Source organism: Scophthalmus maximus, chromosome 22, assembly GCF_022379125.1.
Source record: "Scophthalmus maximus strain ysfricsl-2021 chromosome 22, ASM2237912v1, whole genome shotgun sequence".
NCBI classification, from domain to species: domain Eukaryota; kingdom Metazoa; phylum Chordata; class Actinopteri; order Pleuronectiformes; family Scophthalmidae; genus Scophthalmus; species Scophthalmus maximus.
The window spans coordinates 88,477-104,451 of NC_061536.1; the positions used below are offsets into that span (position 1 = coordinate 88,477).

Consider the following 15,975-nt stretch of genomic DNA (forward strand, 5'->3'; position numbering starts at 1 on the left):
TGGACAGCTGGCATAATGTAAAAATAAGGACTTAAAATCTTGGTATTCACACACATTCTCTTCAGTGCGCACATTTTGTGATGGCAAAAAAAGCTTAGTTGACAGAGAAAGAAATAACATAAAGCTTTTAAAAAATCCAATTGAAACCTTAAAAGGAATTTCTAAACCTGTATAACATCCCTGATCGATGTTTTGTCCTTGGTAAACCAAAATGAAAATACTTTTAACCTTTTTCCATATGATCCCCAATGTTCTGAAGCTTGTATGAGACTGTCCGTGTCCCTTTTGCTGTATTGAGTAACACAAAACAGTCACGGTTCTGATAATAGAAAGTAGGAAAAGAGACAATTCAAAGCGATGTTTAATTATCCTATGTATTTATAGAGCAGATAGCATTTGCCAAATATATCCAGATCTTTTTATCCCTGGAACCAAAAGGAAAGGTTGAAATATTGCCTTTCTTCCAAGTGTAGTGTCGTTGTATCATTTAATAAGGTGCATTTATTGTACTGATGTGGCAATCCAGCATGTGAGTGAGAGAGATAGATATTTATTAAAAAGACATTTTTAAACTTGTGTTCACAGTGGCACTCTGGGAGGAGAATTTAAAGATCAGGGTTTTCAGATTTCAGCACCATTATTAGAAAAAATATTGTGTAGTATAACATGATTAATGTGCATATTCTCACCACATGATCGTGTTATTTGTTCGGACATGCTATTGTTTTGAGCGAGATGGATAAAATTGTCGTAAAACTGAAAACGAATGCTTGGTTTGAGGCTCTTCAAGCCTCAAACCTCTGCCCTGCTATAGTTACAGCAGGGCAGAGTTGGAGCAGTTCGTCGGAGAGTTTTTCATGGTTTTCTAGAGCTGAATGATGCACAGGTTTTTTTTAAGGTAGAAGCACGAAAGCAGGTTGATAAAGTGTGGAGTTATCTAAGTGTTAGGAGCAGTTTATTGGGATTACATAGAGCTTGTTAAACCACAGGTAAAGATGGTGTTAGCTTGAGTTTCGGAGTATTTCATTGTGGCTCTTGGGAGATTTGAATGTAAAAATCCGGATGATGCTTGGAATGTAAATACATAACACTTGCTTGTCTCATCTCATCATCCCCTCTTCAACCGCTTATCCGGGGTAGGTTCACTTGCTTGTTTCCTTGTAAAATCCACATTGAGCTTTTCCTTTCTATTCTGGGTGCAGAACTTTTATAACGCATCCACAATCAACCTGAATCATCTCCTGAGTGCTACACTGAAAATGTATTTTATTTTTCTAAGAAGAGATATTATTCAGAGAATGACGAAAATGAGTTGGGAGAGGCGCTGTGGGCAAACGCTGGCTTTAGATTTTAGCGAAAATGAGGGCTTGTTCAGTTAACAATGGCCTTACTTTGTGTAGCATTGCTTCACCATTGTAGCACACATCTGAAAGTTTTGACAAATGTATTTTGCTTGAAATATTGTACTGAAGTTATATATGTGTATATGTATAGTTTTATGAATGTATTTCTTAATCCTTACACTAGAACTGAGTAACTAAGGGACGTCGCCTGCATTATTTCAGGCAGCCCATACTATTACTTTACTGTATGTCTTATTCTCCATGTGGTTTATTGGTTCATTTAAAAGAAAAGCTCTGTGGTTGACTCAAGCATGAATTCTGTCTGGCAAAATGCTTTTTGTTATTTATTTAAATCGCAACCATGGGTTTCAAGCAAAATAATCCCCCCCTCCCACATTCTCCTGCACCAATGAACCTTTTGATTACTCTAACAAGTAGAAGGAATTGTTATGATTTTTGTACTTTGAACTCAAAAATGTTTGCTGCATGGTTACTCTGGTCATTTTCTTGTATTTTATCTTTCTGATGGTATGATAATGATGATAAAAATTATGATAACAATAAGTGATGATGTTGATGAAGTCAGTTTGACCCTGTACCCTGAAAAAAATATATCAAATATGCTGAATCTTTAAAGTAGCATGGACTTAGCGCTCTGAAATACAAATACTTCCTGCAATAACCATTGGCTGTAGCCTCTTTGTTATCAGTGATGTGGCGTCACTATCAGCTGAACTACCACAATGAAAAAATAAGATATGAAGTCAAATCACACTTCCAAGCACTTGAAGCAATTTAGACAAAACAGAGAATGCGATGCATAACTGCTATATACATGATAGCCCCCCTGAGCATCAATTGTTATTTTTATTTTGAATTTTTATTTTCCAATGAAGCATGTATTCCATATGTCTGTTTGCCAATGTAGCAGGTGTCAAAGAGAGCAAAACAGATATCACTACTGGGGTGTTTGAGTTTTTATCTGCTGAATATGCCGGTTTGTTTTATTCCACGTCTATAAATGTTGGTGATCACAGCAAGTTTCCAGAGTTGCCATTCGGTTCTGTTAGATGTCTCTCAGACTATGTAAAGGCCACTGTAGCTTCCCTCCCCACTGTCAAGACAACCTTTATCTTATCAAGCCCAGCAAAGAACAGAACTAATGACACCTAATGGCTTCATGTGGAAACCCAAAATGTGTAGCAGGCTGTCTGAGAAAAGGAATGCATGTAAAAGAAAAAAAAAGGGAGCTGTAATTTTATACCTGTGCTTTGTTAATGTTTTCTATGTGCAGTATTTGATAATGTAAAACTGGTATTTTTGTGGTTTGTATGCTGCAGAATTGATGACTTAAGGTGCACGTAGTTTTGTAAGAAAATGGAACCTAAATGAGGGGGAAAAAAACTATTTCAGAAGCCTGTATCTGCATGCCATTTGACATCTGGAAAAAATGTCAATAAAGTTTATTTGAATCGCAAAAATTGTGTTTCATTAATCTGATCTGGCAAAAACTGACTTTTTTGCCACTATAGGGGAAAGGGTGAACATTGATATATCATCAACTTTAAAATTAGTATGATAAACTTGTTAGCAAACCATGTCCTGTTCACACTTTGAGCATATTCAGGGTAACATCAACAACTCTGGACATCTACATATAAGTTTTATAGTCTTCTTCTTGCTCAGTTTTTGTATTCACCAGCTCCCCAAGTAAAAAAATTGTCTCTCAAATGGTCAACTGTGTTAGCTGGTCATGAACCATGTGTTGTCAATATCATCTGGGGTGGGTCAGGTAGAGTTCAGTGGATTTTTAGAGGTTTTTAGCTGAAAACAGCTGCTGCAGCCTGCTAGGGCCATGACTGAACCAGAACAGTAAAGTTCCGAGCTGTAAAACCTAAAATATTGGCTGAAGGACACTAGAATTCATTTTTTGGACCATTTAAACGGGTTTCCTAGATGTACGGAGTTTCAAACACGACATATCAACCCTACTCTGTGAGGCTTTGTTGTATTAAAACCAATTCATAAACAAATAAGTAAGTGTAACAAAGAAACTGTACTTTTTGTTGGATTAGTTTTTACTCAAACCATTTCAGTAAACTTTCTGATTTAATAGGGGTCACAAAAATATGATAGACAATTCAATTAATTAATTAACTATTTGCAGCCCTGATTTAGGGAAGTGGAAAATAAGATTGACGGGTGTGAAATTCAGAGAATCCTGCACAAGCCAGCAGAATGTCAGCATTGGGTGGGACTTACTCTATAGGGCTTAACGGGTACATTTGAGTAAGTGCATGAAAGTCGGCACAACATATACAATATAATCAAAACAATATTTATTTGTATGTTTTCACAGGGAAAAATATGTTATATATTCGCAATTTGAATTATCTTTTGTGTGAACATGAAACCAAAAGGGGAAATGTTTGTCAATCTTGTTTAAGAAAAATAATATACAGAGCTATTCTGATAAGGAATAAAGTACACAATATCTTGATTGGCAAGTACATAAAAAGATACATTCCTTATCCACTTTTATTTCACAGAAAATATACCAGACAAAAAAAAGAGAATTGATAACAAGCAACCTAAAGTTAATCACAAATTAGACTAGCTCAGGTGAAGCCTTATCGCTCACAGGTATGTTTTCTTTTTACTCCTTTTTCAAAAACTTTTCATTGCTCATCTACACAGGTGCTCTGGCAGCACAGAGCTGACACATTTCTCTTCTGTTAATATTGGTGTAAAGGCTGTTCTGCTTATTTATAGGCCAAAGTTAATGAAAATCTTATTTTGTCAGAGTATGATAGCTTGTTCTTGTCCCAGCAGCACATTCTAGATGTTAACAACACAACAACAAAGTTTTTTCTTTTTAAATGGAGACTGATATTATTTACAGTAATAGCTTCATGCATTATAAGGGTTAGTGTTAGTGGTTGTGTGTGTGTGATGGTTTGTGTGAGTTGCACAATGAAGTTTTCCCTTCAACACAAATTGTTAATGCCTCAGAACGACCCTGAAAATGTAACTTGGTAACTTGGTGGTGAGACAACTTTTTCTGAGTGTCACAATTGGCAAAAAGGACGCTATTGACCACCGATCATTCAAAAGACATAAGTGTGTAAGTCTTGGTCAGACAGTGATTGACATATACAGTAGAGAAAAACATCCAGAGACACATTCGGAAATCTTAATAAACATAGAGTACATACAATCAGAGCTAGATAAGCATTCCCCTCCTGCAATTCAGTGGAAGCATCTGAAATACGACTGATCTGTTCCTTTGAGTTTTTCTTGTCTCTGTTCCGACTTCTCTCTTCATTTCTCTCTTATTTACAGACATTCAACATTATTAGAGGTCTCTATTGTACAAGGTAGATTGTTAACTTGAGGTGCATGAGCGCTTACATGATAACATTGCATGCAAATGACTGTTTTCAAGTGTCCCACCATTGCCGAGGAAATAGCACAGTGAACTGTAGGAGCAGGTACAACCAAACATACTGTTAAAGGACTGCTGAATTGATTTTTCTACTCATCACTAGTTAAATGGTTAAAGCATATTGGAACACTGTACAACCGTGATAAAAGCTAGCGTTGATCTTTGGTCTACCAAATCCAGTTTAAGACTTTTAACGCTTAAAATTGAAATAGATATTGATTCTAGAAGAAGCTCTCTGTAAACTGTGTAGCAGACATCATTACCTAGGGCTGTTAAGGAAGGTTTCTGCAGCTGAGACAGTGAGAAGCTAAGAACTTATCAACACATTTCTTAAATTTTAACATTATTGGATGCGTAGGATGACTTAGTTAAATAAATGTTTCTACTTACACAGAGCCAGATACATTCAAAATAACTTTCTCATTATTGTGCAGGTATGAAGGTGAGATTATTGTGGTTATAAGCCTAGCCTAGCTTGATTCCTGTAATTCTATATTATAAATATAGCCACTCTAATCTGATACAGAAAACTATAACTTTTAAATGATGCTCCAACCAAACTCCTTTTTGTAAAAACCCTATATGTTCGCTGAATGAAAAAAATGTAGACACAAATGGTTGCAGCTAAAATGTTTTACAAAAGCAACTCCAGTCAAATTCATTCATTCATCGTCTACCGTCCATTTAAGGGTCGCGGGGGGGCTGGAGCCGAGAGGCGGGGTTCACCCTGGATAGGTCACCAGCCTATCACTGGGCCACATGCAGAGACAAACAACCATTCACTCTCACATTCATACCTACGGTCAATTTAGAGTCTCCAATGAACCTAACCCCAATCTGCATGTCTTTGGACTGTGGTAGGAAGCCGGAGAACCCGGAGAGAACCAACGCATACACGGGGGGAACATGCAAACTGAGGCGATAGCACTAACCACTACACCACCGTGCAGCCTTCCAGTCAAATTATTTATTTGATATAGCTTTACTTAGCATAACACAGTGATTAATAAAGCCTTTTCTATAGTAATATTAAAAAAACCATTGGCCTACTGTTTGAAAATATTAAAGAAAATGTATTTAAGCTAATCAAGTAAAAATTGTTATGTTCGAATGAAAGGTCTGATATCTTTAAATTTGAGGTCTGACTAGAAATGAGGTCTTTTTGTCTGATAAAGTTTATCATATGTAGCCATCAAAAGCATATTCAAGATCCCTCTTGAGGATTCTTATTTAAAAATGAGTCAGCTTGAAATAAAGAATAACACAGCTTCTGTCTACTCTGCAAAACTAGGGACCCATTACTTCCCCTGTAATATAATATATATTATATTAAAATGCCTTAGCCATGCAACAATAAATATTTCCTGCTTTAAGAGGGAATACTATACTAACTCCAATAAATAGCAACAACATCAACAAGTAAAGCTAAGCTAGGCTAACCCCATTCTTACCTACCATGAAAAAAAAATGTTTTTCTGACTCTGACCAAGTAGGAAAAAACAGTACAATTCTCCGGAAACCAAACTGTTATTTTAAGTCAAGTAGTTAGTTGACACTCACTTACAGCAGATGTGCGTGCATGTGAACACCCTCACATACAGGCTATAGGTACAGAGGAGGATGAGTTGCCCTAACCACTGGCCTCTGAACTGTTGTCTTGGTCGTCATACCAAAATGTTTTGAAGGCAAGCATGGAAATCGGCAAATAATGGCCAATGATGAGTCAAGAAGAGGAAGCATTGGGGAGAGAGGAGAGAGAAAAAGAGGTAGTAGTGGTTTCCCAAACCATCCTTCTTCAAACCTGTCTCCTCGTTCTCTCACTCCCTTGCATTAGAAAATGCAAATGGAGAGTCCTATCCATAGACCCCTAAAACTCATTTCCCCTCTCTTTTGTGGGTTATTGGTGGTTAATCACTTCTTGGATAGATGAGTTCATTTCCAGATGTGTGCTGTCATATGCACTGAACTTGGATTTGTTGAACCTCCCATGTGGGGACTGCTTGATCCCATCATGCCGTTGGTGTTGTAAAGATTCATGCCGGCCATGTGCTGAGTCATCTGAAAGCCACAAAACTCACATTACACCATTTAATATCTTGTACTTACTACCCAAAGACTTTTATGCCAACAAAAAAAAGTAACATATGATAGTGACACACCTGGGAAATGTTCCACTGTAGCTGCTGGGATTGCTGCGCTCCATAAACCTGCTGGTGGGGTAATGTGGTTAAACCTCCAACCTGCTGCTGTCCCATCATCCCACTCAGCTGCTGTCCCATAATGCCATGCTGCTGCTGTCCAATCATGCCCTGGCTCATCCCTGTCATGTAGGATGATGCAACCATGCCACTGGGCTGAGCCGTAACACCCTGGGCACCCATCATGCCATTCTGTTGTACTTCAATCATACTGTTTTGTTGAACCCCCATCATGCTGCTTTGTTGCTGTCTCATCATGGCAATCTGTGATGTCACCATGGCACCTCTCATTCCACATGTCTGGGATAAAGAATGGTAGGACCCGTACGGGTGTGTTGGGTATCCCATTTGGTTCATGTACAAGCCTGCTGAAAACAATCACAGACAGAAATTGTTTATTTTCACCAATTCATTATGCTTTATCTTTAATGAGACAAAATTGAACTGGATGGATTGTTGTCACCACTAGGTTGCAGCATTGTAAGATCAATGAGCAATGTTAGTAATCATTTGCAGTATAAGTTTAATATCTATTCCTCTTTTAGACCTACTTCAAGTCTCCACCAACTCCCAAGAAACACATCTGGCTCTATATTTGCAAGATGCTTCACTATATGAGAATGAGTTGCTTACTTCCTCTGGCTGTTTTTTGGTGCTTGGCAGTTAGTATACAGTGGCTATTTCATGAAAAATAGACTGAAACAGTGAATTCAAGTGATAATATTTTTGATAGTTGGTCATTTGATGCTATAAAAACAGGCTGAGACATCATGATTGGCGGCTGAGATTGACTCATGATTGGTAAGGTGGGTGTATCTGCGGGACCCATAACTCCAAAAGACATCACCAGAGCAAGATGGCAAGTGGGAAGAAGTTGAGACGTGTTGTCCATCTTTGGCCAAAACTTAATAAATGAACTACAAGAAACTAAAGGCTCCATGGCGTTACGGGGAACTGCAGGGTTTTAGGGGAGTATTTATTTCTAATTGCCATTACAAGAAAACCCTCTCTATTTACATATAGCTAATTGATCCATTATTTATGCAAAAACTTTTTATTACTACAGTTTTAAGGAAAGTTAGGGAAAGGACTTCTTGTAAAAATGAATGTAGTCCTCACCGTGATTAGCCATACTGCTAGCATGCACAGAGGGGGTGGAAGCATACAGGGAGAGAATAGAATCCTTGGACAGTTTCTTGACAGTGCCTTCTGCTTTGGGCGCCATATCCAGGAACAGACTGAGATTTTCAGGCACAGAGGCTGTCACTCTACTCTGAGGCATAGAGCTGGAAACAGGCTGGTGGGGTGGCAGGGGGCATGGACAGAGAATGTTATCAACAATGGCAGGATCCAGGCAAAGGTGACAAAAGAGGCAAATATAACATGGGTGTAGGGGGAACTTTCCAAAAACATACGGGTTCTGTGGAAAGTGAACAGTATGTACAGTGTTTTATCTCCTACCGTTGTTTTCGTGGAGGAAACAGATGAGGGTGTTGGCAGAGAGCTGAAGAGATCCAGGGCAGAGTGAGACAGAGGTGGATTAGGCACAGCTGGGCTCTGTGTTGCGTTACTGTCTGGAACACATTCGCCACCATTGTATAGGGGGTAGGCATGGTTATTAAAATATTTTTTTTCAAATATAACCCAACTATTTTCACATGAATGTATCTAATCAAATCTCAAATTCCTGAACTCAAACTAAATATTTGCTGTTTGTTTGGCTTTTATGATGGAAAATGAAATTAGATAAATTGAGTCATAAAAGGATCCAGGTGGAAATGTTTAGATTGATATAAGGCTGCATGAGTGTAAGTGTGCCTGTGTGCATGTGTGAGGTAGATTACCTAGTCCAAGCAGGTCTGTAACAGAATGGGAAACTGTTTTCGGGCTGATATCTTTTTTCTGTCACAACAGACACAATGGATAGGATTAACAAAACAAATCTGCATTGACTCAAGAGGCCAGAATCCAGAAATGCTTCTGCCAATTATCCTGCCTTTTTCAGACTTATTCTCATCAACAGCAGTACTTAAACCCAGGATCTTCCCTCTGGTCTCCACCACATCATCCATTCGCCTTTGTGGTACAAATGACACGGCCACACTGTACTTTGCGCAGTAGTTCAGTTCAGTTTGGTGTTTGCTCCAGTTTAATTCTCTGTTTCCCGCATTTCAGGTTCATCACCCACCTGTTTCCAGTTACCTGCCATGTCTAGCTACATCCCCCTCAATCAGCCTGCCAGCTGGAACCACCCTTCGCTACGTACCATGCTTAAGATGAGTTTAAAGAACATTAAAGCTTCATCAGTTTGAGTCTGCTGTCTGCACTTAGTCATTCAAAAGCCCTTAAACAATCTACTCCTCCTTTACTCACTTAATGTTGTGATACAAGCAGCAGGAACATACAAGGATACACTCACCAATTTCATCTTCTCAAACACAACTGGTTCCTTGGGTATGTTATCACAGCTCTTTTCTTTCTGCACAGAAAAAAAATGGCTATTCACTCTCACATTTTTTTCTGCCTATTCCATGGATTGAGATGCAAGTAAAGCCTTGAGAGAGAGAGTGAGTGTATGTGTGTGTGTGTGTATGTGTGCAGACTCACTCTGAGCATCTGGATGTTAATGACCTTATCCATGTACTTCTTTCTATCATACTTGTCCCTGATGAAGATCTCTGCAGACTGATCTGTTTCAGGGCGCTGGTAGCACTCAGGTAAGAAAGCCTCATAAAGACGTTTGGCCTTGGTATTTCCCATTTCCTGGACACACTGGGGACATCAATACACCACGAACCAAATCACATTGTTAAGCAGTCTAATTAAGAAAAAAGAAAATCTCCAGCGTACTATTTCCATTGTGTTTTTAGATATTTGATAGAATCCCTTTTTTGTGTGTAAAGAACAGAAAAAAGATGCTGGCTCTAGGATGTTATCACACAGGGAAGTATCTAGTGATTTCCTTGCTTTATAACCAGACAAAATGAGCAGTAGGGATGAAACAATTACCAATTTCACGGTAAAACACAGTGAATTTTCCCCGACGGTTAGTTCTACCTTTTCAAATTTTAATTATCATTAAAACCGCGGTTTATTACCCCAGTAAATACTGTCCAGCTCAGTTAGCAATACACCCAGACGCAGGAGCAGCTACAACGTGGGTTTGTTGTAGACCAAAATCGCGCTAGGGAGCCATTCTTTTTATTTTGCAGAGAGAATCAGACAGTCATGTTCAGCACAGAACACATACAGAACACACTTTCAGTTTCAGTTTCCCCTCCTGCGTGCCAGAGAGAGAGAGAGCCACTGGTCAAGCAAGTGCAGAGGGAATGCAGAGAGGGAGTGGCGTCAGTTAGGACAGATAATTGAATCAGACAAATATTGTTTTGTTTATTTCAAATCAGATTATTTCATGGTGGTTATTGTGTAAAGCAGAATCAAACACAGACACATCTTTGCACAAGATATGATTTTTGTAAATGCAATGCAGCTGGAGTAAGTCTCTTTCGTGCTTTGTTTCTTATTCAAGAAAAAAAAGAACAAGAACTTCTTTTGAGAGGTTCATGTATCTTTTTGATCAGTTTCATCATATTTTAAATATACCGCAATAATAATAATAACCGTGATAATTTTGGTTAACTATAACCGTGATGTTTAATTTTAATACCGTTACATCTCTAAGCAGCATATTAATGAGAAAGCATCTATTTCCTCTTCAGTACATATGTAAACGTACAATATTAAAATTATATCCTGTTCCTCCTTTCCTGCTCAATCATGCCCAGTCCTCGAAACAACAGTTACAACAATCAGAAAAAACTGTTGTTGTTTTTTTCACTTCTTCAAATGTTGACTCAACAACTGCCCATTTCTGATGTATAGAAGGTCTTGGGTTATAAAAGTGTTGGTACAATATTAAAAAAGTCACACCGTTTGCAAAAGGAAACGCTGTAGCCAGCCAAAAAGGGTCTTTTGCATACCCGAAAGTCAGTAGGGATCAGGTTGCCTTACTGTCCAGATCTGATTATAAGTGAACACAATCCTCATATATCCCTTTAATATCTGTTTTGATGATGTATGTCACACATCTAACATGTAATTAATGTTACCATCTTGATATCTGTATCTGTAGTGTGACCTCTGACCTGGACCTGCTCCTGTGTCCACTGATCCAGGTTGACGGACTTAACCTTGGAGATGTGAACCCCCAGGTTTCGATGGATACCGGCACAGCGGATACAGATAAAAATGCCCAAATTCCAGGATGCCCATCTCGGACCTGTTAAAAAAAAAAAAGAGAGACAGATGAAGGTAAGTTAATATTTCAATTTGAGGGTATTTTTAGAGGTTGCCAATGAAATAATTGTGGCAATGATACCAAAACTGAGAAAAAAAGAAGTCAATCTCTACATAGAGATGTAGCAGTAGCAGAAGAGAGGATGTGAGGCTCGAAGATTGATGAGCAAAACTCTGAAATCTCAATTATGAGTCTGAATTCAGCTGATCCCGTGTAAGTCATGTGCTGTCCTGACACATAATGAGATTCAACAGGAGAGTTAGCCTACATAACTAAGACTGAGAGGGGACACACACACACATACACACACACACACACACACACACACACACACAGACACACACACACACAGACACACAGACAGACAGACAGACAGACGGACAGACAGACAGAGAGAGAGAGAGAGAGATTTTTGATTTTTACAAAACAATGTTTATTAAGATTTACCATCTTAATAAACATCACGGTCCTCTACAAATGAAATGAAAAAGAAAACACACAACAACAACACAAAACAAAAAAAAATGAAAAAACAGAATGAATCAGGTCATAAAAACAGAGTGAAAGATGAGCTCTCCCTCCTTCACTGAACACACAGCCGTGGTGAAACACCACTGGTTTAAAAACTCTTGTATGTCGTTCATCAGAGAGTGGAACCTGAAATCCACTCTCACCCTGGCTCTTACCAGAGACACGTACATTTTTCTCAGCTTGTGTCCAGACACATTATCTTGTCTTTCCTGCTTTTATAAATCGACAGTTTGGCCTGACCAACCACAAAATTCAGCAACTGCTACTTTTTAGCACCTTGTTGTCTGTAGCCAGCACGAAAAATAAAAACAGTCTCCGTAAACACTTCCCCACAGTCGAAAAACATCGTTTTTAAAATTTTAAAAAGAGGTTTCAGTCTGTGACAGTCCAGATAACAGTGAATGATGGTCTTTGTGTGTGGACAGAATGGACATGTGGAGGACACGGCGGGATTTATCTTGGACAGAAAGAGATTCACCGCCAGAGCCCCGTGGAGGATCCTCCACTGCAGGTCTCGAGACCACACCGGCTTGCTGTCTCGTGGTAGCCTTTCCTTCCACACCATGTCCTTTCTCTCACCCAGCGTCTTCCTGTGAGTGGCCAGAACACAGTTTCTGTACAAACCTTTTCCAGTTTGCATGTGGAAATCAGCAGCAGTGTCCGGTGAGTCAGCATGATGTATTCAAAAGCCAATGTCCGGAAAAGGGTCGCCCGAGTCGGGGGCTCCGGTTCCATTAAAATAGTCCCACAGCATCTCCTTCTCCTCACTGTCCAGTCTGTTGTTCCACTCGTTCAGAATGGTCTAGGTGTGGCAGGCCGACCGCAGGTCCAGCAGGGAGGCCACTGGCTCCTTGTTCTGGAAACCAGGACCAGCAGCCTCCACGATTCCCCTCAGTTTCGTCACTCCAGCTCCCGTTAGTCTCTCGGTGAGTCCGGGTCTGCTGCCATCGTGGAGATCCAGCCGGGCCCCCCACACCAGAGGCTCCTCCATGAGCCAGAAAAGAGATGCTGCAGGTCCTAGTCTGGACCACTTAAAAAGTCTCCACGCTGTAAAAAGTCCTTGATAAATATGAGGCAGTTTACACAAAGGGACAAAACCACAGTCCACTAAAAACAATGAAGTATCGAGACCCAGACCTGCTACCCCCCTTAAAATGGTGCTGGCCACTGGCCTCCATACGACATCATCATTCCCAAATAAAAAAATCTGTGCAGGAACTATAGTCTAAAAGCAGCTGTCCGGCTCACTAAGTCCACCAATCCCTGCCCACCCTCCTCTTTTGGCATGTACAAAACACATTGAGGAGTCCAGTGTAGATCGTCCCAAAAGTTTTTTAGGATGATCGACTGGATACTCTTCAAAAGACCAGCAGGGGGCTCCATACATATCAGTTTGTGCCAGAGGCTGGATGCTACCAAGTTGTTTATGATAAGTACACTGCCTCTGTATGACATGTGGGGAAGCAGCCACCTCCATTTATTCAACTTTCCCTCCACTTTGCCCACCACCCCTTCCCAGTTCATTGCCGTGGTTGCCTGATCCCCCAGATAAACCCCAAGGTACTTTAAGCCCCCTCTCTTCCAGGTCAACCCACCTGGAAGCTGAGGGAGACCTCCCGCCCATTTGCCCACAGCCAAGGCGTCACTCTTGGCCCAGTTCACTTTGGCCTCTGAGATCTTCTGAAAAACCTCAACAATGTGTCCTAAGCTATCCACATCTTTTTGACCCTTTGTAAAAACTATGATGTCATCTGCATAGGCTGACAGTAAAAGGTGTATTAAACCCAGGTAAAACCAGGCCATTGATAGATGAGCGGACATTGTGCAACATGGGTTCGACAGACAAAGCATATAACATACCCGACATCGAGCAGCCCTGCCTTATCCCTCTGGTCACTTTGAAAGGTTCACATAAACCACCATTAATTTTCAGCACACTCTCAATGTTTTCATACATCACCTTTATCATGGCGATGAAACCAGGGCTGAGGCCGAACCTTTCCTAATCCAATGAAACTAGCCTAGTATCTAAACCCAATGAACCAGAGACGGTAAAAAGATCCCAGACTAAAGACACATAGTCAACAATGGACCTGCCGGGCACACAGTAGGTCTGGGTCCTGTGGATGACCCGGTCCATCACCTTTTTCAGCCGGGAGGACAGGACCTTGGACAGCAGTTTGTAGTCCGAACACAGCAGAGAGACCGGCCTCCAGTTCTTTATGTCCATTAGGTCGCCTTTCTTAGGGAGGAGAGTAAACACTGCCCTCCTGCAACTCTGCGGAAGCGAGCAGTCCCCAAAACTTTCGGTGAACACATCCATAATGTCTGTTTTCAGTTCCTCCCAGAAAGTCTTGTAGAACTCTGGGGGGAGACCATCGATGCCAGGGGCTTTTCCCCCTTGTATGCTCTGTAGTGCTCTGAAAACCTCCTCTTCAGTCAGGGGCCCCTCAAACTCCTGGTTGTCGTCCCCAGAAACTGTGGGCAGGCCCCTGCAGAACACATCGAAAGCCTTGTCATCTGCCGTGTATCCCGTACTGAACAGGTCGGAGTAGAACTCCACAGCTCTCCCCCTTATCTGTGACGCCGTGGTTAGCTGCTGTCCTCCTACCGAACACAGAGCGGTGATCATTCTGCTCTGTCCATTCTTCTTCTCCAGGCTGAAGAAAAACTTTGTCGGCGAGTCCATCAGTGCAGTGCTCTGGAACCGGGACCGAATCAGAGCCCCCTGTGCTTTCAAACCCAGTAGGTTTGCCAAGACGGCTTTTCCCTTCCTGAGGTTGTCAACACACCCGATTCACAGCGGACTCAGCAGAACTCTGCAGGTCCACTATGGTCTTTTCTAGATTTTGCATAGACTTGGTAATGTCCCGAGAAATATTGAGAGTGTACTGTTGACAAAGCTGCTTGATGTCAGTTTTACCCCGGTCCCACCACAGCCTCAGTGACCTAAACTCTCCCCGTTTGTCTCTAAAACCTTTCCAAAAGAAAATGAAAGCATCCCTAAAGTGTGCATCCAAAAGCAAAGCAGTGTTAAAATGCCAATATGCAGATCTGCTTTTTATGTTAGCAATATATACATAGCCATAGTGAAAACATTTTCCCTGCTATGAACCCATGTGTACCGCTTCTGCGCCGAATGCCGTTCTCTCCACACATCTGTCAAACTGTGAGTCTCCATCAGCTGCTTCATGGTTTTTTTTGAAGGAGCATGTGGCTCACTATGATTCCTGTCCAGTACATCATCACTAGTGCACTTAAAATCTCCCCCTAAAAACAAATACTCTTCTGGGTCACACTCACTCAAAACCCGACCGAGCTCATTCAAAAAAAGAACTCTATCAGGTCCTGAGTTTGGAGCGTAGACATTTATAAAAACCAGATGAAAAAGCTCATACTTGGCTCTGACTACCAAAAGCCTGCCCTTCACTCTCTCGTCTACAGTGTGGGACTCTGGCAGAAAATTCTTTGCAAATAGGAGAGCTACTCCTCCGCTGGTGCTGCTAAGATGACTTAGAACCACATCCCCATCCCACTCCCACCTCCAGTCCGACCCGTTTAGAGTGTCGCTGTGCGTTTCTTGTAGCATTGCTATGCTTATTCTCTTAAGCTGTAAAGGCTCAAAGAGGCAAGCCCTCACATCTCTGCCACCATTTATATTAAGAGTGGAGATGGTAAAATTACTCATAAGATCAGCCATGAGGAGAGATACACACATTAAAAATGATACAAAATTTGAGACCGACAGCAGACGGACTACCTTACATGTCTTCTTTTTCCTCAACATTCAAAAGCTCGTTTGATCCTCCGAACCAGATTCTTTAATCTGTAAAACTCCTGCTCAGTGAAGACCCCTTCACCTCTGAGGTTCATCTGAGCTCGCATTGAGGTCAACAACACCATCTTGTCCCCAAAATGGTCTTCGAACTTCACATTTTTGCAGTGTTTCGTTTTCTGAAGGAACTTCTTTATCTGCTGTACGTGGTACATCTCTTCCTGCACCGAACCAACAGCGACCTGTGAGTCAGTAAGAGGCTGACTGATTGTAGTACTGTCCCCCTCCTCTTCGTCCTCTATCCCCATCCCGTCGTCCCCATCCTCACCCCCCTCCTTTTCCCCAGCCTCCCCCCCACCTCTTCCTTTTCCACCTCCTGCCCTATC

General features: G+C 41.0%; 1 protein-coding gene across 4 annotated transcripts in view; it reads right to left on the reverse strand.

Moving 5' to 3' along the window:
• Nucleotides 1-5,639: 5,639 nt before the first annotated feature.
• The window catches only part of smap2 (small ArfGAP2), a 32,796-nt gene continuing 22,460 nt past the window's right edge, over nt 5,640-15,975 (reverse strand). For 2 of the 4 annotated variants that reach the window (XM_035621204.2, XM_047330281.1), the window contains exons 2-9: nt 11,132-11,265; nt 9,594-9,758; nt 9,406-9,465; nt 8,831-8,888; nt 8,448-8,560; nt 8,106-8,283; nt 6,948-7,354; nt 5,640-6,846 (exon numbers count right to left, since the gene is read on the reverse strand). In XM_035621204.2, the coding sequence (XP_035477097.1) occupies nt 6,721-6,846; nt 6,948-7,354; nt 8,106-8,283; nt 8,448-8,560; nt 8,831-8,888; nt 9,406-9,465; nt 9,594-9,758; nt 11,132-11,265 (1,241 nt within the window). In that variant the 3' untranslated portion in view covers nt 5,640-6,720. The remainder of the gene's footprint in view (nt 6,847-6,947; nt 7,355-8,105; nt 8,284-8,447; nt 8,561-8,830; nt 8,889-9,405; nt 9,466-9,593; nt 9,759-11,131; nt 11,266-15,975) is intronic. The other 2 variants (XM_035621205.2, XM_035621208.2) reach the window with 2 other exon arrangements.